This window comes from Hemitrygon akajei, unplaced genomic scaffold, assembly GCF_048418815.1.
Source record: "Hemitrygon akajei unplaced genomic scaffold, sHemAka1.3 Scf000101, whole genome shotgun sequence".
Lineage (NCBI taxonomy): Eukaryota > Metazoa > Chordata > Chondrichthyes > Myliobatiformes > Dasyatidae > Hemitrygon > Hemitrygon akajei.
The window spans coordinates 2,329,716-2,348,822 of NW_027331987.1; the positions used below are offsets into that span (position 1 = coordinate 2,329,716).

The 19,107-nt window shown below is 46.2% G+C and overlaps 2 protein-coding genes across 6 annotated transcripts in view; one reads left to right on the top strand and one right to left on the bottom strand.

The window, feature by feature from the left end:
* LOC140723130 (uncharacterized) overlaps positions 1 to 19,107 on the top strand; it is a 1,246,679-nt gene that overhangs the window by 1,139,984 nt on the left and 87,588 nt on the right. The gene's annotated exons all lie outside the window — the stretch shown is intronic.
* The window catches only part of LOC140723123 (zinc-binding protein A33-like), a 43,870-nt gene continuing 32,047 nt past the window's right edge, over positions 7,285 to 19,107 (bottom strand). The window contains exons 3-6 of the mRNA XM_073037750.1: positions 9,973 to 10,246; positions 9,186 to 9,281; positions 8,542 to 8,775; positions 7,285 to 7,311 (exon numbers count right to left, since the gene is read on the bottom strand). Of these exons, the coding sequence (XP_072893851.1) occupies positions 7,285 to 7,311; positions 8,542 to 8,775; positions 9,186 to 9,281; positions 9,973 to 10,246 (631 nt within the window). The remainder of the gene's footprint in view (positions 7,312 to 8,541; positions 8,776 to 9,185; positions 9,282 to 9,972; positions 10,247 to 19,107) is intronic.

Genomic DNA, 19,107 nt, shown 5'->3' on the forward strand with positions numbered 1-19,107 from the left:
GCTACCTCCTTCAAAACACAAGGTTGCATTCCATCTGGACCTGGAGATTTATCTACCCTTAGACTATTCAGCTTCCTGAGTACTTTCTCTGTCGTAATTGTGACTGCGCACACTTCTCTTCCCTGACACCCTTGAGTGTCCGCAATACTGCTTATATCTTCCTCAGTGAGGGCTGATGAAAATACTCGTTCAGTTGTTCAGCCATCTCCTTATCTCCCATTACAATTTCTCCAGCATCATTTTCTATTGGTCCTATATCCACTCTCACCTATTTTTTTACTCTTTATATACTTGAAAAAGCTTTTAGTATCTTCTTTGATATTATTTGCTAGCTTCCTTTCATAGTTCATCTTTTCCCTCTTAATGGCCTTCTTAGTTTCCTTTTGTAAGCTTTTAAAAACTTCCCAATCCTCTGTCTTCCCACTAATTTTTGTTTCCTTGAATGCCCTCTCCTTTGCTTTTACTTTGGCTTTGACTTCTCTTGTCAGCCACGGTCGCAACCTTTTTCCATTTGAAAATGTCTTCTTTTTTGGAATATATCTGTCTTGCACCTTCCTCACTTCTCGCATAAACTCCAGCCACTGAGCACCTTCTCCTTTGTAACAGTAACTGCACTCACTTCTCTTCCCTCGCACTCTTCAACACCGGGCACAGTGCGAGTGTCCTCCACGGTGAAGACTGGTGCAAAATATTTGGTTTAGCTGCCATCTCTTTATCCCACGTTATTATTTATCCGGCCTCATTTTCTACTGGTCCTATATCCACTCTCATCTCTGTTTTATTTTTTTACAATACTTGAAAAACAATTTGATATTGTTTGCTAACCTGTTTTACAATGACAGGTGTGTAAAAAGGGCCTGAAGGATCATTGGAGACCAGAGTCACCCCAACCACAAACTGTACCAGCTGCTACCATCCGGGATACGGTAACCATATAACCATATAACAATCACAGCACGGAAACAGGCCATTCCGGCCCTCCTAGTCCGTGCCGAACTCTTAATCTCACCTAGTCCCACCTACCCGCACTCAGCCCATAACCCTCCACTCCTTTCCTATCCATATACCTATCCAATTTTACCTTAAATGACACAACTGATCTGGCCTCTACTACTTCTACAGGAAGCTCATTCCACACAGCTATCACTCTCTGAGTAAAGAAATACCCCCTCGTGTTTCCCTTAAACTTTTGCCCCTTAACTCTCAAATCATGTCCTCTCGTTTGAATCTCCCCTACTCTCAATGGAAACAGCCTATTCACGTCAACTCTATCTATCCCTCTCAACATTTTAAATACCTCGATCAAATCCCCCCTCAACCTTCTACGCTCCAATGAATAGAGACCTAACTTGTTCAACCTTTCTCTGTAACTTAAGTGCTGAAACCCTGGTAACATCCTAGTAAATCGTCTCTGCACTCTCTCTAATTTATTGATATCTTTCCTATAATTCGGTGACCAGAACTGTACACAATATTCCAAATTTGGCCTTACCAATGCCTTGTACAATTTTAACATTACATCCCAACTTCTGTACTCAATGCTCTGATTTATAAAGGCCAGCGTTCCAAAAGCCTTCTTCACCACCCTATCTACATGAGACTCCACCTTCAGGGAACTATGCACTGTTATTCCTAGATCTCTCTGTTCCACTGCATTCCTCAATGCCCTACCATTTACCCTGTATGTTCTATTTGGATTATTCCTGCCAAAATGTAGAACCTCACACTTCTCAGCATTAAACTCCATCTGCCAACGTTCAGCCCATTCTTCTAACCGGCATAAATCTCCCTGCAAGCTTTGAAAACCCACCTCATTATCCACAACACCTCCTACCTTAGTATCATCAGCATACTTACTAATCCAATTTACCACCCCATCATCCAGATCATTTATGTATATTACAAACAACATTGGGCCCAAAACAGATCCCTGAGGCACCCCGCTAGTCACCGGCCTCCATCCCGATAAACAATTATCCACCACTACTCTCTGGCATCTCCCATCTAGCCACTGTTGAATCCATTTTATTACTCCAGCATTAATACCTAACGACTGAACCTTCTTAACTAACCTTCCATGTGGAACTTTGTCAAAGGCCTTGCTGAAGTCCATATAGACTACATCCACTGCCTTACCCTCGTCAACATTCCTCGTAACTACTTCAAAAAATTCAATAAGGTTTGTCAAACATGACCTTCCACGCACAAATCCATGCTGGCTACTCCTAATCAGATCCTGTCTATCCAGATAATTATAAATACTATCTCTAAGAATACTTTCCATTAATTTACCCACCACTGATGTCAAACTGACAGGTCTATAATTGCCAGGCTTACTTCTAGAACCCTTTTTAAACAATGGAACCACATGAGCAATACGCCAATCCTCCGGCACAATCCCTGTTTCTAATGACATCTGAAAGATCTCCGTCAGAGCTCCTGCTATCTCTACACAAACTTCCCTCAAGGTCCTGGGGAATATCCGGTCAGGACCCGGAGATTTATCCACTTTTAAATTTCTTAAAATCGCCAGTACTTCCACCTCTTTAATTGTCATAGGTTCCATAACTTCCTTACTTGTTTCCCACACCTTACACCATTCGATATCCTTCTCCTTAGTGAATACCGAAGAGAAGAAATCGTTCAAAATCTCTCCCATCTCCCTCGGCTCCACACATAGCTGACCACCCTGATTCTCTAAGGGACCAATTTTATCCCTCACTATCCTCTTGCTTTTAATATAACTGTAGAAGCCTTTCGGATTTACTTCCACCTTATTTGCCAAACCAAACTCGTAACTTCTTTTAGCTTTTCTAATCTCTTTCTTAAGTTTCCTTTTACATTCTTTATATTCCTCGAGCAATTCCTTTACTCCATGCTGCCTATATCTATTGTAGACATCCCTCTTTTTTCGAACCAAGTTTCTAATATCCCTTGAAAACCATGGCGCTTTCAAACCTTTAACCTTTCCTTTCAACCGAACAGGAACATAAAGATTCTGTACCCTCATAATTTCACCCTTAAATGACCTCCATTTCTCTATTACATCCTTCCCATAAAACAACTTGACCCATTCCACTCTCTCTAAATCCCTGCGCATCTCCTCAAAGTTAGCCTTTCTCCAATCAAAAATCTCAACTCTAGGTCCAGTCCTGTCCTTCTCCATAATTATATTGAAGCTAATGCTATTGTGATCACTGGACCCGAAGTGCTCCCCAACACATACATCTGTCAGCTGACCTATCGCATTCCCTAACAGGAGATCCAACACTGCCCCATCTCTAGTCGGTACTTCTATGTATTGTTGCAAAAAGCTATCCTGCACACATTTCACAAACTCTAAACCATCCAGCCCTTTTACAGAATGAGCTTCCCAATCTATGTGTGGAAAATTAAAATCTCCCACAATCACCACCTTGTGTTTACTACAAATATCTGCTATCTCCTTACACATTTGCTCTTCCAACTCACGCTCCCCATTAGGTGGCCTATAATACACTCCTATCAGTGTTACTACACCTTTCCCATTCCTCAATTCCACCCAAATAGCCTCCCTAGAGGAGCTCTGTAATCTATCCTTCCAAAGCACCGCCATAAGATTTTCTCGGACAAGCAATGCAACACCTCCTCCTCTGGCCCCTCCTACTCTATCACACCTGAAGCAACTAAATCCAGGAATATTTAGTTGCCAATCACACCCTTCCTGCAACCATGTTTCACTAATAGCTACAACATCATAATTCCAGGTATCAATCCACACTTTAAGCTCATCCACCTTTCTTACAATGCTCCTAGCATTAAAATAGATACATTTAAGATACTCTCCACCTCCTCCTCTCTTTTCATCCCTAGCAATGCATTCAAATCTATTATCCTTTTCTTTCTTCTCCCCTACAACTTCGGGCTGAGCGCATCCCTCCTCCATCACCTGCCTGTCCTCCCTCACACACGGTCTACTTACTTGCTCTACTGGTGAACTAACCTCCTCTCCCATAGTTTCCTCAAATTGATTTCCGCCCCCCCATCTTACTAGTTTAAAGTCTGCCCCGTAGCCCTAGCAAACCTCCCCGCTAGGATATTGGTCCCCCCAGGATTCAAGTGTAACCCGTCCTTCTTGAACAGGTCACGCCTGCCCCAGAAGAGGTCCCAATGATCCAGAAACTTGAATCCCTGCCCCCTGCTCCAATCCCTCAACCACGCATTCATCCTCCACCTAATTCCATTCCTACTCTCACTGTCGCGTGGTACAGGCAGTAATCCCGAGATTACTACCTTTGCGGTCCTTCTTCTTAACTGCCTTCCTAACTCCCTATACTCTCGTTTCAGGACCTCTTCCCCTTTCCTACCTATGTCATTGGTACCTACATGTACCACGACCTCTGGCTCCTCACCCTCCCACTTCAGGATATCTTGGACGCGATCAGAAACGTCCCGGACCCTGGCACCAGGGAGGCAAACTACCATCCGGGACTCCCGATCACCTCCACAGAACCGCCTGTCTGAACCCCTGACTATCGAGTCCCCTATTACTATGGTCCTCTTTCTTCTATCCCTACCCTTCTGAGCTACAGGGCCGTCCTCTGTGCCGGAGGCCTGGCCACTGTCACTTCCTCCAGGTAGGCTTTCCCCCCCAACAGTACTCAAACATGAGTACTTATTGTCAAGGGGTACAGCCACTGGGTACCATAGCATAAAAGCCAGGAGCAACAGGCTCCGGGACAGCTTCTACAACCAGGCCATCTGACTGATTAACTCATGCTGACACATCTGTATTTCTATGTTATATTGACCAGCATGTTATACATATAATTCATCATAAATTACTATAAATTGCACATTGCACATTTACATGGAGACGTAACGTAAAGATTTTTCATCCTCATGTATATGAAGGATGTAAGTAATAAAGTCAATTCAATTCAAATCAATTTCTTGTTTATTTTTTCCCGCCCAATCATCCTTTTAGTTTCTCTCTGTAAATATTTAAAAGCTTCCCAATCCTTTGTCTTCCTACTAATTTTTGTTTAGTTGTATGCCCTCTCTTTTGCCTTTGCATTAACTTGTCTTCCCTTGTCAGCCACGGTTTTACTATTTTGCCATTTTAGTATTTATTTATTTTTGGAATACATCTATCCTTCACCTTCCTCATTTTCCCAGAAACTGACACCATTTCTGCTCTGCTCTGATCCCTGCCAGCATCTCCTTCCAATTTGCTTTGGCCAACTCCTCTCTCAGACCACTGTAATTTCTTTTACTTCTCTGAAATACTACAATGTCAGACTTCACTTTCTCCTTATCAGATTTCAAGTTGAACTCAGTCATGTTGTGAGCACTGCCTCCTAAGGTTTCTTTTAACTACTTACCTCTGGTTCAATACATAACACCCAATCCAGTAGAGCTGTTCCCCGAGTAGGCTCAACGACAAACTGCTCTAGAAAGCCATCACATTGCATTCGACAAACTCACTCTCTTGAGATCCTTTACCAACCTGATTCTCCCAATTGACCTACATGTTGAAATCTCCCATGATTATCATAACATTGTCCTTTTCATCAGCCTTTTCTATTTCTAGTTGTAATCTGTGGGCCTCAACCCACTGACTGTTGGGAGGCCTGTATATGACTGGTGTCAGTGTCATTTTTACTTTTGCAGTTCCTTACCTCAACCCACAAGGATTCAACATCTTCCAATCCTATGTCACATCTAGCTGCTGATTTACCAGCAGAGCCACGCTACCCCCTCACCCGACGTTCCTATACCACCGATACACTGTGTAACCTTGGGCATTCAGATCCCAACTACAACCATCCTTCAGCCACGATTCTGTGATGGCCACAACATCATACCTGACAATCGGTAATAGTGCAACAAGATCATCCACCTTATTTCTCATACTCCATGCATTTAGATATAACACTTTGTGTACTGTATCTGCTACCCTTTTTAATTCTGCATCTCTAATGCACTGATACGCACCCTGCTGGCTGCAATTTTCTCTTCGCATCTGTCCGCCCTATCTGACAGTCTGACTGTACGCTATCATTGCATTTTACCATCAGTCCTATCCCTTCACTCCAGTTCCCGACCCCCCCCCCCACCAAATTAGTTCAGACCCTCCCCAACAGCTCTATCAAACCTCTCTGTGAGAATATTGTTCTCCCTCGGGTCGAGGTGCGACCCGTCCCTTTCGAGCAGGTCATTCCTCCACCAGATGAGATCCTAATGATCCAAGAACCTGAATCCCTGTCCCCAGCACCATCTTCTCAGCCATGTTTATCTCTCAAATTATCCTGTTTCTACCCTCACCAGCACGTGGCACAGGCAGCAATCCAGAAATTACAACCCTGGGGGTGCTGCTTCTGAGCTTTCTACCAAGCTCTCCAAATTCTATTTTCAGGACCTCTTTGCTTTTACTTCCAATGTCATTGTCACAAATTTACCAAAATATCTGTCTCTTTTCCCTCCCTCTCTAAAATGCTGCGGACACGATTCGAGGCATCCCTGACCCTGGCACCCAGGAGGCAACATACCATTCGGGTGTCCCGTTCACATCAATAGATTCTCCTGTCTGTTCCCCTGACGATTCAGTCCCAGATCACGACCACTCCCCTCTTCTGCCTCTAACAACAGTGAGAGATGCTGATCCGGAAGGGGGAAGACCTGCGTCAATCAGAGTCTGCACTCACAGGGCACATGAAGGACTTGTGTATTTTCCTGACAATCCCTGTCACCACACTGATACCCGCTTTTATTCCCTACAATATTATCATCAGTATTAAATTCCCAGTTCCTCTGGTAGATCCAAACTCATGTCCTGGTGTGTTAGTGCGTTTGCCTGGGATTGGAACACAGTGGTTCATCTGCCAGTCCCGTGTATTGGTTGTATTGTGACCCTGTGCTGGTGTGTCCAGGGGTCTGACATCTCCAGCTGACCATGTGACAGTGATGCCTCCCAGTCGGTGGGGTTGATGTGAAATAAACTTCAGTTCCCCTTCAGCCCAGTATTACAGACAATCTTTGCCTCAAATTGGAACTAAATTGAGCTTCATAAACAAGGAGAAATGAATCTTTGTAAGTTTTACCTCGATTAATAGCATCAAGCGTTTCTCTCAGCACTGTGTTCATCAAATAGAGGTGATCGAATTTTTCAACCGGTAGGGTCTCATCTGTCACTGCCAATTCCTGGACATCGTCATTAATCCTGTAAATATTAAACAGCTGGTTATAAATTGCTATTCTGAACTATTTTACAAATCCATTCAGGGTTTCAGTAAAGAGGCTGTCCTACCTTCTGTTCCGACGAGCTTCCTCCTGAAATAAATAAAACACAAATCGGATTAGACTTGGACTTACTGTCCACATCCTGAATTTCCTCCAAATCATTACACGGTGTTGAAAATTCCCACTCCCGCAATCACTCACACACACGGACAATACAGAACCACGGGGTATATTACAGGGAAAGTTTCTGAATGTCAGACCATTACTGAGAGGATGAAACTTACAGGGAAGACAGGACAGGCTGTGCATTTTCATCTGGATATGACGTCAGTGTGGTAAGATGGGGGAATTTAAGATCAGTGATGTATGTGATTGTGTGCGGGTGGAGAAAGTACCTCTATTTATGGGAAGACTTGTGGGGAGATGTAATTCCAGATGGATTTTAACAAATTCCACAAGAAATTTAGTGAAGAGGATGTGGAACTCGCTGCCACAGGAGTGGTTGAAATGGAACGGCAGAGATTGAATGTAATGGGGAGGCTGGATAAACACGTGAGGGACCAGAGATTTCGGGGCACTGTTGCTGGTTGTGGTGAGTAGGTGGGTGGAGGATTGTGAAGCAGGGAAATTGAGAGGAGAAAATGGGCCGAATGACCTGGTTATGTTTTGAACAGTTGAACGTTTATTTGAATGCTATCTGTAAAAGTAAAGAGACAGTAATAGTTTCCCTAATCTGATGGAAACCAGATACAGAAGATAAGTCTGATGTGTGGGTCAAATTCTTTGTTCTCACTGATTGACAAAGAGACCCTCAAACCAACTGCACCAGACACACTCACAGCCTGTGACTGGAAATGGGAGTTAATGAGAGTTTTAGAGGATATTTAATGTAGAATTAAGGACACAGTCAGCAGCTCTGTGTTATGATCAGAGTAAATAATTTCAGAGAGATTTTCATTCTGTCCTGGGATGTACAGAAGTTGTGGAAGTCCAGTTTTGGGACAATAGACAATAGGTGCAGGAGAAGGCCATTCGGCCCTTCTAGCCTGCACTGCCATTCACTGTGATCAAGGCTGATCGTACACAGTCAGTACCCGGTTCCTGCCCTCTCCCCATATCCCTTGACCGCACTATCTATAAGAGCTCTATCTAACTCTCTCTTGAAAGCATCCAAAGACTTGGCCTTCACTGCCTTCTGTGTGAGGTCGCCAGAGCGACAATTGATTTGTTAGAATTGGCCGCTGTGCTGTGTTTATTTCAAATATACCACTGTTCATTTAGTGCCCTTTGACAGAAACAAATTGAAATATAATCCCTCACCTTGAGAAACATCACACTGTCTTTTTGATCCATCTGTTCCTTTAACTTAGTGATTTCCTCCTGAATAATCCTTATATTCTCTTGAATCTCCCGAAGATTTTTCTCCATTGAATTGAGAATCCTCTTTTCTTCTTCCCTGAGATCCCTGAGTAAGCTCTGCTCTTTCTCAGTGATAATCTGGCGCAGTTCAGCAAACTGGGATGTGATGTTGGACTGAACACTGTGTGACTGTTCCTGTTGAATGAAAGGTGAAGATTAATATACTGCATTGCTGAATTCTGTTTCCTTTTGTCGTTAAGTTCGGTCTATTGGAGTCCAATCTACTTCTGAGAGCATTTCCATCAACACCATTCCCTCACGTTTTCCTGAAACCTATTCTCACTTATTGACCCATAAACTCCCATCTGATTCACACACACCCTCCCCACCTTTACAGGGTTAACGGTAATTAACCACTCATCCGGCGTGACCTTGGGATATGTCGGAGTCTCTCGTGGTCACAGGGAGAGCATGCAAACTCCACACAGACATCAGCAGAGGTCAGGATCGAACCCGGGTCACTGAAGCTGCGATACTCGGCTATTCCGCATTAAATGGAGCAAAACCCGAAAGTAATATCAGAAATTCCCCTCAGGAAGCCTCACCCGAACTCCGGAAATCTTCTCTTTCTGTTGCTGCTCCTTTTCCTGGAAGTCTGATTTCTTTTTTGTGAGAGAGTCTAAGGAAGATTGTAGCTGATCCTGGAAGTCAGAGATTGAAGGAAATAGAAACAAAGATGCATCAAAAGAAACCGGTGATCAAACCCGATTATCACACAAAATGCCGGAGGAACTCAGTGAGTCAGGCAGCATCTATTCGGGGGAAATAAACAGTCGGTGTTTCGGGATGAGACCCTTCATCAGGACTGGGAAGGAATGGGACAGAAGCCAGAATAAAAAGGTTGGGGACGAGAACCAGCTGACAGGTGACGGGTGAGACAACGTGACGGGGAACGTGGGGGAGGGTGATGAAGTGAGAAGCTGAGAGGGGACAGGTTGAAGAGGTAAAGGGCTGGAGAAGAAGGAATCTAATTCGAGAGGATAATCGACCATGGAAGAAACGGGAGGAACCGGGCTGTTTGCGGCCCTGAATGGTGACGAGGGAGGAGGTTAGGAGTCAGGTGTAGCACTTGTCCCGCTTGCAGGTGTCGGTGCCAGGAGGGAGATCAGTGGGGAGGAGCGAGTGGATCAGGGCGATACAGTACGTAGAGCGCGATCCGTATGGGGAGCGGAGAGTTGCGGGGTGCGGAGGTGGGCTGTGGGACGGATAGATGCTAGAATTCTGTTGGAGATGGCGGAAGTTGCAGAGAATGATGGGTTGGTTCTGGAGACTCGTGTAATGGTATGTAGGAGAAAGGAAATGTGTTAAGTATTAAATTAATGTTAGTTTTACCGTGTAGATTTTAACAGCTTCTTTAATCGGCTTGAAGCGGTGCTCTCTGTGTTCCTCCGCCACTGCACAGATCACACAGATCAGTGTCTTGTCCGTTTCACAAAACAGCTTCAGTTCTTCCTCATGTTCCTCGCAGTGACGTTTACTTTCCTTCCCTTTCGGATTCAGGTTTAGATTTCGAGCTTTTTCAGCCAGATTTGCTAAGGCCCGACTGGCCCTGAGGGTGCGGTCAGCAAACACCTCTCTACATTCCGGGCAGGAGTTTCTCTCCTCCCTTTCCCAACACCGTGTGATACAAGAGCGACAGAAGTTGTGTCCGCACTCCAGTGACACCGGATCGGTGAAGAAATCCAGGCAGATGGGACAAATTGTCTCCTCGGTCCAACTCTCGGCCTGTCCTTTCGAAGCCATGTTAACTCCTGGCACTTCCTGATTCAGAATGCTTTCACTTTCGGGGAGTTACTGATCTCCTGCAGTACCGCGATTGTCCACTACGCGCGCTGCAGACTCAGGGAATGAACATTATGTTGCTGGATATGTTCAGTGGAAATTCTGACTATTTCCATGTTAGTGTGGGATCAAAAACAAATTAAACAGGGAAAAGATAAGAAAACGCCCAATGGACTGTCTAAGCCCGGCGACGAGCGTAGGTGAGTTGGCCATATGCCCAGCAACCCCATCTCGTAAACACCTAGAACGACAAAAAACGTTAGCTGAATGCCCAAAGGCCCCATCGCTCCGATCGGAAGGACCTTTCCGGATCGAGATCCTTCATCTGAACTGTCTCAACCCGAAATGTCGATTGTCCATTTCCCTCCACAGATGCTGCCCGACCCGCTGAGTTCCTCCAGCAGCTCGTTTTTTACATCTCTCCAGGTCTAAGAGAGTCAGAGTGGAGTGTAAAACGGTGGATAAGTAAACAGTGAAAACATGCCATTAAACTGGGGATGTGGAGAGAATATTGTGCTGTGAGGAGAGAGATGCAGTGGTGATGACCGACCTGTGGTTGCAGGAAAAAGCACAGGACTGGACTTTCTACGTCATAGGGTGGAAAATGTTAATTTTTCGGTAAGGTCCTGATTTCAACAGCCCTTCGTGAGAAAAACTTCATGACTTGACCCATGTCTGTCCTGTCTCCAATAGAAGCCCTGGTCTCCTTCACTCTGGATACAGATCAGATGTTGATACTTTTTTTGTATCAAAATAAACTTTATACTCTTTATTCAGAATGATAAAACGTGCCAATACCTTTACCCAATGAATTTACATTCATTCTCTATTGGGTATTCTGTTGTCTGTTGTCGCCCATGTGCCCCCTGGGGTGGTGAACAATAATTGAGAGGCTTCCTCAGCCAACACGGCCTCTCCCAGTCTAGCAGTAGATAGACCCGATAGTTCCAATGGTGTCCCTGTAGTCTGGAATGTGCCAGTCGGCAGCATTCCTGTACGACAGGGGTTCCCAGCATTTTCTGCTAAACACCAGTTCCAGTAACCGTGGACCCCAGGTTGGGAACCGCTGCTCTCCGGACATCTCGGTGTGATGGCAGGCCAACAAGTTTCGAGCGTCTTTCCCCGAGTTGATGATATTCCAGGAGCACTCGATGTCCGTTTTCCTGTGCGTCCTGGGAACAGCCCGAGGATCAGTGAGCCTTCTCTCACGCAGCTGCTGTGACACAGGCTCTTGCATCTTTCTCCACATATCTTCGCCAGCCCACAGTCCGCAAAGAGGTGAGTGACCGTCTCGTCTCCACGGCAGTAATCTCGGGGCAGCGCGCTGTGGGAGTGATCTCCGGGCATGCAGCAAGGATCAGACTGGGAGGGGCTCTCTCGTCTCCACTGCAGTAATCTCGGGGCAGCGCGCTGTGGGAGTGATCTCCGGGCATGCAGCAAGGATCAGACTGGGAGGGGCCCTCTCGTCTCCACTGCAGTAATCTCGGGGCAGCGCGCTGTGGGAGTGATATCCGGGCATGCAGCAAGGATCAGACTGGGAGGGACCCTCTCGCCGCCAGACAGGCGAGGTCTTGCTGCCCGTTGGTGAGATCTGGTGATGAGGCATTCTGCCAGATGGTCTGGACTGTCTGCTCAGGGAACCACTCCACTGTGTCCATCCAGTCCTTCTCCTGCAGTAACTGCAGGACATTCCGTGCTGACCACTGTCTGGTGTTCTTGTGGTCAAAGCTGCTGGTCTGAAAGAACTGTCACCAATTTCATTAACACAAGGTTCACATGGAGAAGTTTCCTGATTGAGACAGACACAGTCTCACAGGGTATTTACAGGGTAGGGGCAGGAATGATGTTTCTCCTGGCTGGGCAGTGGAACCGGGGATCTCAGACTCAAAATCCGAGGTCACCTCAGCAGGACTGAGATGAGGAGAAATTTCCCCACCCACAGTGCAGTGAATATTTGGAGTTTTCTCCACAGGTTTTCTAAATTAAACCGACATATTTCGGGGCTCGGCGATGCAGGAAAGTGGTGCTGAGGGCAAAGATCAGCCATGTTCTGAGTGAGGGACAGAACAGCGCAACGGGCCGAATGGCAACGTCTGTTCCTGTTTCTTATTTTCTAAATCACGAGGTTACCTTTGCGCCTTGTTCTCCCTTGGCCTTCAGCCTGTCGGATTGCACAGGGGAGCGGTGAGAGCTCCGGAGATCCATCAGCAGCCGCTGCGGTTATTTTATGTTCTTGTTCTTTATCATTATTTTTGTATTTGCATTTGCACAGATCAGCACTCTGGCTGATCTTTCACTGCCTGCTTCTGTTGTGGTTACTATTCTATACTTTTTCTAAGTATGTCCGCAGGAAAATGCTTCTCGGGGTTGTATGTGGTGACTTATCTGGACTCTGAAAATAAAATTTATTTTGAAATTTGAGTTTCGGGAAACTTGCTTTAATTCTGAGAACAAACTGTGACTGACATCTCCAGCTCCCAGCAGCAGCCCGGCCTCACACACTCGCAGCCAATCAGCGATCACCGCTGGGAGAAGGATGCTCTCATTGGCTGAGGGGAGTCAGTGGGCGGGACGCTGAGCGCCCGGCCGGGCCTGTGTTTGGAACCGCGACCGAGTGAGCCCGGAGACCGGGAGCTGCGCCTCGGGTTTCGGCTGCACCACCGGCGGGTCGTGAATCCTTTCGAAGGCAGAGCTGAAGAGACCGGCGGAGATTCCGTGAGATGTTTCAGCTACACGGAGGGCGCCCGGCCTTTCCCCGACGAGGATCGGGGCCTGTTGTCTGGAGTTGTCTCCCAGACCCGTCCCTTCCTGCTGGGAGACGGGAGCTGCCCCGCAGCGGCTGCCGATGGATCTCCGGAGCTCTCACCGCTCCCCTGTGCAATCCGAACGGCTGAAAACCAAGGGAGAACAAGGCGCAAAGGTAAACTCGTGCTTTAGAAAATAAGTAACAGGAGCAGGCCTGGCCACTCGGCCCGTTGCGCCTATTCCACCCTTTCCTCAGAATAGTCCTTTCTTTTTAAATCTTTTTATTGATTTTAAACAAACACAAAAATGAAACATGAATACAAAGAGCTTCAGAGTACATAATTAAAAGGTTAAAGTATAATTACAAACAGATGATATTAACCTCCCAAACTCATAGTGGTTACAAAAAATGGAAAAAATAAGAAACCCTCCCCCCCAAAAAAAATGAAAAAATCCTAATCGACATGGGCCATTGCATTATATCAATTATACACAGTAGCGTCAATAACTCCGCACCTCCATCCAAATAATTAAGGACAATAAAAGTAAGGTTTAGGAAAAGTCAGTTTAGCTCATATGAAAATGTTGAATAAATGGTCTCCAAGTTTCTTCATATTTAACTGAAGGGTCAAAGACAACACTTGTAATTTTTTCTAAACTCGAACAAGAAATAGTTTGAGAAAACCACTGAAATATATTTGGAGGACTAATTTCTTTCCAATTCAATAGGATAGATCTTCTAGCCATTAATGTAACAAATGCAATCATCCGCCGGGCTGAGGGGGGATAAACGACTATTATCCACCTTTGGTAAACCGAAAATTGCAGTAATAGGATGTGGTTGCAATTTGGTATTAAGAACTGTTGAAATAATACTAAAAATATATTTCCAATAATTTTGCAAACAGGGGCAAGACCAGAACATGTGGGTCAATGAAGCGACTTCAGAATGACATCTGTCACAGGTTGGATTAACATAAGAATAAAATCGAGCAAGTTTATCCTTGGACATGTGAGCCCTATGAACAAACTTAAATTGTTTTAGGCATGTTTAGCACAAATAGAAGAATTGACTAATTGTAAAATTTTCTCTCACTGCTCAGTGGGTATAAGACTGTGAAGTTCTTTTTCCCATTCCTTCTTAATTATTTCTGATACTGCTGGCTGTATTTTCATGATCATATGATAAATGATGGCTACTTAACCCTTCTGGCCAGGATTCAGAGCTAGAAATTTTCTGTAATGTCCATTGGACATAATTTCAGAAAATACTAACATTCAAGAAATTTCTAACTTGCAAGTATCTAAAAAAATGAGTTTTAGGTAGGATAGCTGTTCAAAGGACATAAAACCGTTATCTAAAAAAATCACGAAAACATGTTATACCTTTTGTTTTCCATAACACAAAGTCTTGGTCCATAAAAGAGGGCTGGACAAAGATGTTAGATATAATAGGGCTTGATTATTCAAGCCAAAGAATTTACGAAATTGAAACCATATTCTTAATGTATGTTTAACTATAGGATTAGTTATTTGTTTATTCGGTTTAGATAAAGCAAAAGGAGGCGAAGATCCTAAAATAGAAAACAATGAGAAGTCTTGTACAGATTTACACTCCAAATTTACCCATTGTGGGCAAGGTACTATGACCGATTCTTGTGTCCAAAATATTAAATATTGAATATTAACTGCCCATATAGTAAAATCTCAGGTTTGGCAAAGCAAAACCACCTTCCTTCTTAGGCTTCTGTAAATATTTTTTACTTAATCTAAGATTTTTATTCTGCCACACATACGAGGATATTTTGGAGTCAATAATATCAAAAAAAGATTTAGTAATAAAAATTAGTAATGTTTGGAATAAATATAAAAATTGGGTAATACTATCATCTTGATAGTATTAATTCGACCAACCAATGACAGAGATAATGGGGACCACCTGGTAACAAGTTGCTTGATTTGTTCAATTAAAGGTAAAAAATTAACTTTAAATAAACCCTTATATTTCTTGGTAATTTTAATACCCAAATAAGTAAAATGATCTGTGACAACTTTAAATGGTACGTGTTTATAGATTGAAACTTGCATATTTAATGGAAATAATTCACTTATTAAAATTCAGTTTGTAGGCAGAAAAGCTACTAAACTGAGCAAGCAAGGATGAAATAGCAGGAATAGATCTCTCAGGGTCAGATATGTATAGTAACAAATCATCAGCATATAATGATAACTTATAAGTCCCTTACCCACGGGTAATACCAAAAATATTAGGTGATTCACGAATGGCAATGGCTAGAGGTTCCAAAGCAATGTCAAATAATAGAGGACTTGAAGGGCAGCCTTGCCTTGTACCACGGGACAACTGAAAAAAAGGAGATCTTTGATTATTGGTAAGAACCGAAGCCAAAGGTTTATAATACATTAATTTACTACATGATATAAATTTCAAGCTAAAATTAAAATTCTGCATCGTATTATATAAATATAGCCATTCAACTCTATCGAACGCTTTTTCAGCATCTAAGGAAATTACATTCTGGTATTTTAGATGAAGAAGTATAAATTATATTAATTAATTTTCTAATGTTAAAAGATGAATAACAGTTTTTAATAAATCCGGTCTGATCTTCAGAGATAATTTGAGGTAAAACATTTTCTAATCTAGTGGCCAGAATTTTGGTAAAAATCTCAGAATCCGTATTCAGCAAGGATATTGGCCGATAGGATGCACATTCAGTGGGGTCTTTATCTTTTTTAAGAATTGGAGAAATGGAGGCATCATAAAAAGATTGTGGTTATTTACCTACAGTTAATCTTTAAAATTTTTACAAAGCGAAGGAGCGAGTATAGAAGAAAAGGATTTTAAAAATTCAACAGTATAACCATCCAGACCAGGGGCTTTACCTGAATTCATTGAAAAAGGGAGTGGGTTCCCCTTTCCAGACCTTGCCCGGGGACTTGGGCCACTCCTCAGGGTTATATATGGAACCTCTCGAACAGGGACAGGGAGTGGGTTCCCCTTTCCAGACCCTGCCCGGGGACGTGCCACTCCTCAGGGTTATATATGGAACCTCTCGGACAGGGACAGGGAGTGGGTTCCCCTTTCCAGACCCTGCCCGGGGACTTGTGCCACTCCTCAGGGCTATATATGGAACCTCTCGGACAGGGACAGGGAGTGGGTTCCTCTTTCCAGACCCTGCCCAGGGACCTGTGCCACTCCTCAGGGTTATATATGGAACCTCTCGGACAGGAACAGGGAGTGGGTTCCCCATTCCAGACCCTGACCGGGGACTTGCCTGCACTCCTCAGGGTTATATATGGAACCTCTCGGACAGGGACAGGGAGTGGGTTCCCCTTTCCAGACCCTGTCCGGGGACGTGTGCCACTCCTCAGGGTTATATATGGAACTTCTCGGACAGGGACAGGGAGTGGGTTCCCCTTTCTAGACCCTGTCCGGGGACTTGTGCCACTCCTCAGGGTTATATATGGAACCTCTCGGACAGGGACAGGGAGTGGGTTCCCCTTTCCAGACCCTGACCGGGGACTTGCCTGCACTCCTCAGGGTTATATATGGAACCTCTCGGACAGGGACAGGGAGTGGGTTCCCCTTTCCAGACCCTGCCCGGGGACTTGTGCCACTCCTCAGGGCTATATATGGAACCTCTCGGACAGGGACAGGGAGTGGGTTCCCCTTTCCAGACCCTGCCCGGGGACGTGCCACTCCTCAGGGTTATATATGGAACCTCTCGGACAGGGACAGGGAGTGGGTTCCCCTTTCCAGACCCTGACCGGGGACTAGCCTGCACTCCTCAGGGTTATATATGGAACCTCTCGGACAGGGACAGGGAGTGGGTTCCCCTTTCCAGACCCTGCCCGGGGACTTGTGCCACTCCTCAGGGCTATATATGGAACCTCTCGGACAGGGACAGGGAGTGGGTTCCTCTTTCCAGACCCTGCCCAGGGACCTGTGCCACTCCTCAGGGTTATATATGGAACCTCTCGGACAGGAACAGGGAGTGGGTTCCCCATTCCAGACCCTGACCGGGGACTTCCCTGCACTCCTCAGGGTTATATATGGAACCTCTCGGACAGGGACAGGGAGTGGGTTCCCCTTTCCAGACCCTGTCCGCGGACGTGTGCCACTCCTCAGGGTTATATATGGAACCTCTCGGACAGGGACAGGGAGTGGGTTCCCCTTTCCAGACCCTGTCCGGGGACTTGTGCCACTCCTCAGGGTTATATATGGAACCTCTCGTACAGGGACAGGGAGTGGGTTCCCCTTTCCAGACCATGCCTGGGGACTTGTGCCACCCCTCATGGCTATATATGGAACCTCTCGGACAGGGACAGGGAGTGGGTTCCCCTTTGCAGACCCTGCCCGGGGACTTGTGCCACTTCTCAGGGTTATATACGGAACCTCTCGGACAAGGACAGGGAGTGGGTTCCCCTTTCCAGACCCTGCCCGGGGACTTGCGCCACTCCTCAGGGTTATATATGGAACCTCTCGTACAGGGACAGGGAGTGCGTTCCCCTTTCCAGACCCTGCCCGGGGACGTGTGCCACTCCTCAGAGTTATATATGGAACCTCTCGGATAGGGACAGGGAGTGGGTTCCCCTTTCCAGACCCTGCCCGGAGACTTCTGCCACTCCTCATGGTTATATATGGAACCTCCCGGACAGGGACAGGGAGTGGGTTCCCCTTTCCAGACCCTGCCCGGGGACTTGTGCCACTCCTCAGGGTTATATATGGAACCTCTCGGACAGGGACAGTGAGTGGGTTCCCCTTTCCAGACCCTGCCCGGGGACTTGTGCCACTCCTCAGGGTTATATATGGAACCTCTCGGACAGGGTCAGGGAGTGGGTTCCCCTTTCCAGACCCTGCCCGGGGACTTGTCTGCACTCCTCAGGGTTATATATGGAACCTCTCGGACAGGGACAGGGTGTGGGTTCCCCTTTCCAGACCCTGCCCGGGGACTTGTCTGCACTCCTCAGGGTTATATATGGAACCTCTCGGACAGGGACAGGGAGTGGGTTCCCCGTTCCAGACCCTGCCCGGGGACTTGTGCCACTCCTCAGGGTTATATATGGAACCTCTCGGACAGCGACAGGGAGTGGGTTCCCCTTTCCAGACCCTGCCCGGGGACTTGTGCCACTCCTCAGGCTTATATATGGAACCTCTCGGCCAGGGACAGGGAGTGGGTTCCCCTTCCCAGATCCTGCCCGGGGACTTGTGCCACTCCTCAGGGTTATATATGGAACCTCTCTGATAGGGACAGGGAGTGGGTTCCCCTTCCCAGACCCTGCCCGGGGACTTGTGCCACTCCTCAGGGTTATATATGGAACCTCTCGGATAGGGACAGGGAGTGGGTTCCCCTTTCCAGAACCTGCCCGGGGACTTGTGCCACTCCTCAGGGTTATATATGGAACCTCTCGGACAGGGACAGGGAGTGGGTTCCCCTTTCCAGACCCTGCCCGGGGACTTGTGCCACTCCTCAGGGTTATATATGGAACCTCTCGGACAGGGACAGGGAGTGGGTTCCCCTTTCCAGACCCTGCCCGGGGACGTGCCACTCCTCAGGGTTATATATGGAACCTCTCGGACAGGGACAGGGAGTGGGTTCCCCTTTCCAGACCCTGACCGGGGACTAGCCTGCACTCCTCAGGGTTATATATGGAACCTCTCGGACAGGGACAGGGAGTGGGTTCCCCTTTCCAGACCCTGCCCGGGGACTTGTGCCACTCCTCAGGGCTATATATGGAACCTCTCGGACAGGGACAGGGAGTGGGTTCCTCTTTCCAGACCCTGCCCAGGGACCTGTGCCACTCCTCAGGGTTATATATGGAACCTCTCGGACAGGAACAGGGAGTGGGTTCCCCATTCCAGACCCTGACCGGGGACTTCCCTGCACTCCTCAGGGTTATATATGGAACCTCTCGGAC